A 9,339-nucleotide genomic window follows, 5' to 3' on the forward strand; every position below is an offset into this window, starting at 1 on the left:
TTTTAAATTTCGTATGAAATAGATTAAAAGCAATATGCGATAATCAATTATTTAACTGTGGTAGTTTTGTTTAGTGTAGCGATGTCATTCTTCATTTAGACAGGCTCTTTAAAAGCAAAACAAAACATGTCCCACAGAGATACGTGAATGAGCACCATGCCCCTCCCGTCATCACATTTTCAATGACTACGTGACACGGGAATATAATTCTGACAATTAAAGATCGAATGTATGTTAGTCAGCATATTTGCTATTCTACTAAGTGTTGTTTGATTATGTTGCATTGGTCTTAAATTGTTATAAAACATGAGCGCTGTAATTACATCAACGCAAATAAGTGCTGATGGATGAGCTGAGATTTATGTTAATAATGAGAGTTTCCTATACGTGATGGGAAACAAATGGATATGTGGAAATGATATAAAAGTTTTGCACGATATTGCTGGTAATAAGGTTAATCAATCATATAAAATATTGAATAATGTCGTGATAAAAGATTTTTCTTCGAAAGCAGAAAATGACTTGACAGGATGTGTGTCAGAGGCAGAGAATGGCCATGAAACGGTGCTTAGTTTAAAAGGAGAAAAAAAATGACGACAGGGAATGGCCATGAAACGTTGGTTGTTTTGATAGGTTATGCACCGAGGGCAGAGTTTGGCCATATATTGGTGCTTTGTTTTACAGGACATGGATCGAAGGCAAGATATCGCTGTTCTTCGTTTGAAAGGATATACTTCGTAGGCAGGAAACGCACATATAACGACAGAATATGCATTCAAGGCAGAAAATCCCTTGTGATGATAATATGTGGATCAGGATGTGCATCAGTGGACGTTTAACATGCCTACTTCAGGGCATACGATCATAAACTACATAAGAAGTTTAATATGCCTACCTCAGGGCATACGAACATAAACTACATAATAAGTTTAATATGCGCTACCTCAGGTCCCACGAACATAAACTACATATTCGTAATTTTGATAAACTTGTTCATCAATCGTAAAAACTATTTTCATTGAAATAAGCTGACATATTGAATATTAAAATTTAACTTCTACACACTTTTAACCAATAGTTAGTATCAAGAATGTCTTAAATACTTGCAGGTAAGAAAAACCGATAAAAAACAATCATAGCTCCAAGCACCAGATCCACCATTTAAAGCAATAAACGATAAACACCATTTACTTTATTAATTACAGGTATAAATAATGGCACAGTAAACTACAGGTTCTGGCACAGTAAACTACAGGTTCAAGAGTAAGCAGTTAGCACGGTAAGAACTAGATAGCAATGTTTAAAAGTATTTAAAATATAACATACTTTGTAGTGGCATGTTTATGACGCCACAAAACTTTGTTCTGGCATCGTCATAAAATTATGAACATTTCTCTACACTGTATTTTGAGAAGAAACATTTTAAAGTAAAACACAACCCTATAAACTAAAAATGTTCTTGTACTTCCATGCATTTTAATAACCCTGTGGAAATCGGTCGGTTTGATTACTGTGGGTGTTATCAACAACAATCTTGATTTGTAGAGAGGGAATTAACTTACTTGAAACAATGTCTGCGTAATTGTATCTTATTAAGCCGATTACTCCTTATCAGTGTTTTGGTTATTTTAAATCTCCGCTGTGTTTAATATTGAATTTGTTAATGTGTTTTCAAGTAACACGATATATTGGTAGCATTGAAATCTGAATAAGACGTGATTGTAATTATAACATTGATTTCGCAAGACAATGTTTAGCTTTCAGACACATCTCTTTTATGATTGTGTAGGATATGCAGAACCAAATCCCATTAAAGAAACGTTAGCTAACGCCACATTTAGATAGCGGAAGGGATTATTACCACATCTCAAATCAATAAGACAGTTGCAGAATATGGATTAATTTCCTTGATATTACAATCATCATAAATATATTCATAGTCAACCGTCCCTGTATAATAAGCGGCACGTTCAAATTGTATGTATTAATGGGATCTTGAAAATAAAACTTAAAGAAAATCAGACGGCTCAAAGATTAATTTTGACTGTATATTGTAATTGTTACGTAGTAAATCCTTAGAATAAAAATATATATTATATATTTTAAACATTATGGCATCTAAGTTGAGAAACACATTTATCAACATATGTTACTTCTTGAAATTATAACAACCTAAGTTTGCTTCAACACAATCATTTCGCCATATGTAGGGTATTACTCATACCTAAGCATGTTTATTATGCTTTATGATAACTAAGTTTGTACATAAGAGGGGAAACATCAATGAACTCCATTTAATACCGAAATTAAATATATAAAGGTGTAATGTTCATAAGTAAGAATTGTTTTTTATTAATTTTAATTGTGCCATACTTTGCCTCAAGCATATACTGTATTTCACGTTCATAAACCACTAAATATATCACACTAGAGACCTTTATAGAAAATACGTACAGTGCATCGTGTAGTTAATCATGGACGTTAAAGAACTTCAAAGTAGATAATGTTCTGACGTGATCTGCTAAATGAATTTCATGAATTAAACAACGACTGAAACAGAATATTGGTTCAAATGAATTTTGTACTGTATACATATTTTTATAACACATCATTCACATATAGGACATTACGATTTTGGTTGATTTTAAGAATGGTTTTGTATTGAAACCATTTTAATTTCTCTATTGAGTTTGCATCAAGGTCGGTAAACAATTATTGAAGCATCTGGTACGTACTTTATTCGCTACAATCCCATCATTGGAATAAGGTTTGATGTTTTTCAATTTATGGAAAATTCCACTGCATATCGTAGCTTACACTCAACTTGAGATTTTCTTTTTTCTAATTACTAATGGCTACGTTTTAACTGCACCACCACCTGGATAGTTATTTTGGCACTTCTACTTTTGAATTGCATAATGAACTGCTCTCAACACAGAGGTACCATATTACTTATCATGCACTAAATGCAAATCAATTAAAGTAATTATTTTGATGAGTATAGTTTTGTATCGCTCAATTCTTTCTGTGATAGTATCTCAGCACTGTATGACTTAAGGAAATTGCGAACGTGTTACAAAAAGAAATTATTCAATGGTATGTAAGAGAAAGAAAACAACTAATAAAGCGAATCGTCTGTTTTGGACAGTATATGAGATACCTTCCGCAAAATTTGAAGCTTAATTTATTACATGGATCAATTAATATGGTGTCGGAAGGCGCACCTGGGCTTTATTATTGGATTACTTTCAAACAACTGCCTATGTGTTAATCGAAAAGGGCCAAAAACAGATTTTTTTTTATCTTTCTCGCTTATTTTGTTTTCTCTTTTAATTTAAAAGTAAATGTAAATTACAAAATAAAGAAGACATGGACCAAATATAATTGTACATGGCTTCTACTGGGTTCACTTCTTGTACATTTTTTGTCGTTGGAAGTCAATGAGATTGGTACAGTTTTTGTTATAAAAGGAACTTGTTATGAAGGGACGAGAGGGCAGTCGGTTTTCAAAAACTACAATGGTAACTTTAGGGACTTTCATCTTCAGCTACACCCAATTCTCGTACGTTATGTTTTCCTTCTGCTAACTGATGTTTCACTATGTTGCGTTGATCTCTGTCATAAATGATGAATTAAAAATAACCAAAAAGATATGTTTTGATAAATGCATTGTAGTGAGTGCTAGAACAGGATAAGTTTCCATACATGATGACACACAATGAATATGTGCTATGAAATACGAATGTTTTGCACCGCGCTGTTTTTATAACGACTAATTAAGCATCAAAGATATTATTAGAGTCATGGGAAATTTGTTCTTGACAGGATATGCATCAATGGCCATGTATTTCTGCTTTGTTTCCACCATTGACAGCATAATATTGTATGAGGCCGTGAAATGTTTGATTCAACAGGAAACATAATGAAAAACAGACTTCCATGGCTTCAAATCCAATAACCGTATTTTATTGTTGAGATTTATTGTCATGATATTGACAATTAATACAGCTTATAACTTGATAACCAACGGTTGCCTGATTATTTACTGAAAAAAATATTTTTGAAAACCTGAGGTCAAAAGTTTGTGTCCATGACATGATATAGAAACTGGAAACTGACAAGTTCGTTGACTCGCAGAATTATGATGTGATACAGATCTATTTGACGTTTATCATTCTGTATAAAATGAACTGTAGATTTCGATGTATTTAAAGAAGTGTCAGTCATCTCCACATATAGAAGGCTTAATATATTTAAGTTTTGGTTTTATTCAAGTTGCTGAATATGCATTTTTCCTGACATTTACTCGAGTCAATAATAAATGTTGAGACCTGATCACATCTCCTGACAACTTAGGTACCACGATTAAGGCTGAAGTAAAAACTATGTTTTTGAAGGAATAAAGCACCAGTCAATTGTAACAATGGCTCCCAGGTCCGGGGATTTACCGGAAATAGCGAGGGGAATGGGCTAAGTACTAACCTTCCTTGTGGATCCACAGTGACGAGGTCATGCTGTGGTTTTGAATTATGCGCTGAAAATAGCGGGGAATAGGCCGTGACGTTGCTCCGTGAAATATCCGATCATTTAATGGGATTTTTTTGCGTTTTAGTCAAGCTTTTCCCGGAAATAAACAAGATCTCGCAAGATATGCTTAAAATATTTACATTTTAATAGGCCTTACCTAGGTTGTCCCCGGGTTGTGGGGATTTTATCAGCAGTTTGTTCCCGCAGGGCGGGGATTTATTTTATTGGATTGGCTGGACCGAACGTTCCCGTTATTCCCCTTACATGCGATGGCCGTGGTTTGAATTGACTAGTACATACTAGAATGTGAACGTATTTTTGCTAAGTAGTAAAACCAAGAGCGTCACGGAGCGGGACGCCAACACTCGATTCCTACTTCATACTAGAAAATAGCAATAACTCATTTATTGAAGTACAAGTTATGATATTTGGTATACATTAATGTATCTTTCAGAGAAATATGAATACAAAGTTTCCGAAGTATTTGCAGTCTTGATATTTTTTAATTATGTATGGTTAAAGTGTTTGAATAACGATATTGGCGACAACAATATCTCGATTTTCCTCTTTCTAAAAGCTGAACGAGGTAATACAGAATGCTATTATAGTATAGTTTAAACATTTGGGTCTTCTATATCACAGACATGGTCTGAAATAGCCGTAAATTAAATAACTGCTCATTGGTTTTCTTGTCTTTTATTTTGACGCAACAAGTAGTCTACATGCATGAAATCAAAGACAAGAATATCTATGAGCAGTTATTTACTTTATGGTTATTTCATTTACTAGAATAACGGTTTTTATTAAATCTTCATTACACTGCATACGTCAGGTTACACCGAATTTCATATCTCTTTTTCTAATTTCGTACGAAGATTTCCTTTTTATACAAATGAATTGGTATCAGTGAAATTATGAATCTTCAAAGTCAAGATACTTTACATATTTCATGGTCTTATTGTTATATTTTTGTATTTATTTTAGTCGTTTTAAATACCATTTCTTCATCGAACAAGAATAATATTCTGAACATACATTTACCTGAATCTGTTTTATCCATTAAATGAAAATCGGTTAAAACAATTATTATGATTATTAAAGCTTTTAGTTACGGGTCAATGCAGGCTCAAATATTTCTTGGAAATTATTTCGGCAATTTCAACCTTAGGTGAACGGAATAAACATAGAGCAATATTATGCCAGATTTGCCTATATGAACTTTTCAAGGTTATAAATAAATAATTAATGTATGTTTTTAGACGCGCCCGGAATGAACGCTCTATTTATTTCTGACAGGTAATTTTCACATCTATGTTTGAGAAAACAACATGGTATTAAAATTCTCAAGGGTCTCGACACCAGATATTACATTTGCAAGACAAAATCATGTATGAAAAAAGCTTACTTCAATGTGATATAAAGTAAATAACTTTTCATCATATTATTACAAAGAGCGCTAAGAGGGAAATCAATTGTGCATCAAAGTTGTTCACTTATCAAAAACAGACCACGATATCTGTTAAACTTTGATTAAGGTCCTTAACTCCAAATGTACTTAAAGCTTCACTCTCACAGATATACATTTTTAACAACTTTTATTTTTTTTAATGGAAAGAGCAGATTTTTGCGTAAATATCTGCAAATCAATGATATAGGGTTGCTTACAAAAAAACAGATCGTAGATTTTCATATTTCCGTTCGAAAATTAATGTTTTATGGCTAAAACCGTTACTTACGGTTTAAGACAAAATGCACAAAACATCAATTTTTGAACTAAAATATAAAAATCTGCAATTTATTTTTTGTCAGCAGTTTTATATAACTGGTTTCCATGGATTTTCACAAAAACTGGATCAAGACAAGAAATAAAAAAAGGCGCCAAAACGTTCAATATGTGAGAGTGCAGCATTAAGAAGTAAGTTGTCATAAGGTAATAAAAACGCCCAAGATATTACGCCCAACTTATTTAATCATAATATTGAATAGTTACCTTGACCATTTCATTCACAGCAAGATTGACATGACTACAAACGTATTTACCTTTTAGACATAAGTATCAACATTGAAGTGCTTCATTTTTCTTTCACTATTTACTATTCATTAAATTTAGAAATAGGAATCATTCCTTTAAGATCAAATTTAATTTAATATCTTCATTTCAAATGACATTCCACTGCATTGCCTTGTAATTAGTACACGGTGTTGCAACAGGTTTGTTTTTAATGAGAATTGCGTGTCCCAGACATTCAGGAAATTCATAATTGTTTATGCATGACTGTTATCCATGGTCGATATCATTAATGAGGCAGCCAAGTCAGCATTAAGAAAAAGGAAAGAATTTATGATGCGGCTCTAATTAATTATACAGTAATGGTAAGAAAAATATTCCCAAAGTACATTAACCGTTATCTGTCACAAGTGAGTGAATTTAAAACGTGTATTTATTAAATAATTGACGTGCTCTTGATATCAAAACGATAAATTGCTGGTTCAATATTAATTAGTTTACACAAAAAAAAAATCGCATTCATAAAATACATATTTTAGCAATTCCAAAATATTAAATAATTATGAAATCCTAGCCTTATTTCTACACTTCAAATCGGTGTAAATAAGTTTGCTATAGAACGGAAATAAGCACATAGATACATACGTTCCATTCAATGAAAATGGGTAAAATATTCAATGAAAAGCGGTTATAAAGCTAACTTAGAGGTTTGTGATTTGGAGTACAGAAATAATGTGGTATATATTAAATAGTAAGTGTATTGTATGTATTATATTCAGATGACAAGACAAATTAAATAAAATGGTTGACGAATTCGTTATTAAAAACCTGAACATTACAAGTAAATGTCATTGCTACATGATTAAAAAAGGTTAAAAGCAAATTTACCATGATGTAAATTGGACGCAATAAGCGGTTGCGATGGTAATGTGGTATTGTTTTGTAGGGTACCGATTTAATTCCACTTGAAGATCCTTCAAAATGCAATATTATTAGAAGCATGAGTTTAGCATGCATTGCATCTGGTAATGGGAAATAATTTTAAACATCAACTAAAAAACATATTTTCGTACGATATCCTGCTGTCTAGAGAACATGTTTTTAAGACTTTACTTTGGCAGCTGATTGATGGAACAACTTCTCGATACTGCAATTCACTCAATATAGCAGTAGACCGATGATGGAATGTTTCAATATATATAGTTACGCATAATATTAATTTGCAGGTTCAGGATTTTACCATTTTAGTGTTAAATGTTTTTTTTGCAACAATGCGTTTCATAGAAAAGTTTTACCTGTGGTGATACATTTAAATAATATATTGCTGAGATTCCGTAATGATTTCAAAATGTGTAATACGTCTGTAATTGACATGACGCCTTACCACACAAATTCAGTTATGTCATATCGACGTCTGCTTAATTAAGCTCATAATTGGATTTTTTTTAGGTTTTTCATGTATCTTATTGATATCCAAAGCATGTGAAAACCACGAATATGTAAATCGTTTCGATACTGTTATCCTTCAAAGTGGGTATCTCTGCTTTGCGTAGAACATATGAAAAATGAAACTCACCATTTCCACTCATTCCCCCTCTTCTTTGCAATGGTAACAAGCGTCTCGAGGAACAGCAAGAAAAGCGCCCCGCTGAGGTACCAACACCATACCCTTCCGATCACCATGTAAAGTCGCCATATTGCAATCACCCCGTGACACGCAAACAAAAGTCGAACAATCAAAGCTCGAATATATGTGAGACACCCCATATTATTTTTAAATGTGAAGAGTTTGTTTCGAAATTTAGGTGTCCAGCGGTTGTATTTTTGTATGTATTGGAACGTATTTTTCAAAGACTTGATATACTTTCAATTCAATATCTAAGCTCTTTCGTCAATTTATTTACTAAATTAAGTAAATAAATATGTTTTGATCTTAGAAACGGTACGCTACGATCGAACCATTCAATAAAAACATTATACTAGATTTAAAGAGATAGACTTATGTTATATCGGAGAGCTCTTAGAATACAATATATCACCATGAAAATAATTTTAATAATTCCTTTGACACATGTGGTACTGATTCACATCGATCAAACGTTGTCAGATGAATTGAATCCTTACTCCAGACTACAGAACTGTCTTAAAATTGTCTTCTTTATCAACATCACTTTCATTATTAAACACTTCTCAAAGGAATATTCCTAAGAACAATTGCTAATGTGGCTACCACATTGCTCCTCTATTATTTAAAGCAAGTTTCCATCTCCTCCTCCGTGCTGACAGTGAAAAATTATGTTTGACTGGTGCTTGTACAACGATGGAGGCGGTTGTCAATAATGTGATCGTCAGATTGAGTAGGCACTAGTTTTCAGGCTGTGTCTGCATCAATGAATGTGACATGAGCAGACATATCTGACGACACTGGTTTTTATTTGTTTACATTCAATTATAAGTCCAGACTAAGACATTTACAATGTGTACAGTGCACTTTCTACAACAATTCACAATAAATTGTACAAACATATAATCCTGTTTTGCACGATATATTCGCGACTTCTCCCGTTGAAATCCAAACTAGAATACGGACCAAAATATGGAAACGATCAAACATGAAACCTCAAGGTATCTCTTTGATTTCTCTCAGAGCACGTCATGAGCCTAGAATATGCTTTTCCAATATCATTAAACAACGTTCTATACCTGCATTTTTAATAATGTGAGTTTTTGTATCTTATGTAATGATTATGAAAAATAATTTCTTTAGCAGTTTTCCGGGGCAGGCTTATTAGTCTTTACTTTTT

At 32.7% G+C, this 9,339-nt stretch overlaps 1 protein-coding gene across 1 annotated transcript in view; it reads right to left on the reverse strand.

Annotated features, from left to right (window-relative positions):
• The window catches only part of LOC128246408 (transmembrane protein 26-like), a 68,346-nt gene extending 59,255 nt beyond the window's left edge, over positions 1-9,091 (reverse strand). The window contains exon 1 of the mRNA XM_052964593.1: positions 8,112-9,091. Within this exon, the coding sequence (XP_052820553.1) occupies positions 8,112-8,302 (191 nt within the window). The 5' untranslated portion in view covers positions 8,303-9,091. The remainder of the gene's footprint in view (positions 1-8,111) is intronic.
• Positions 9,092-9,339: the final 248 nt, after the last annotated feature.

This window comes from Mya arenaria, chromosome 9 (assembly GCF_026914265.1).
Source record: "Mya arenaria isolate MELC-2E11 chromosome 9, ASM2691426v1".
NCBI lineage: Eukaryota > Metazoa > Mollusca > Bivalvia > Myida > Myidae > Mya > Mya arenaria.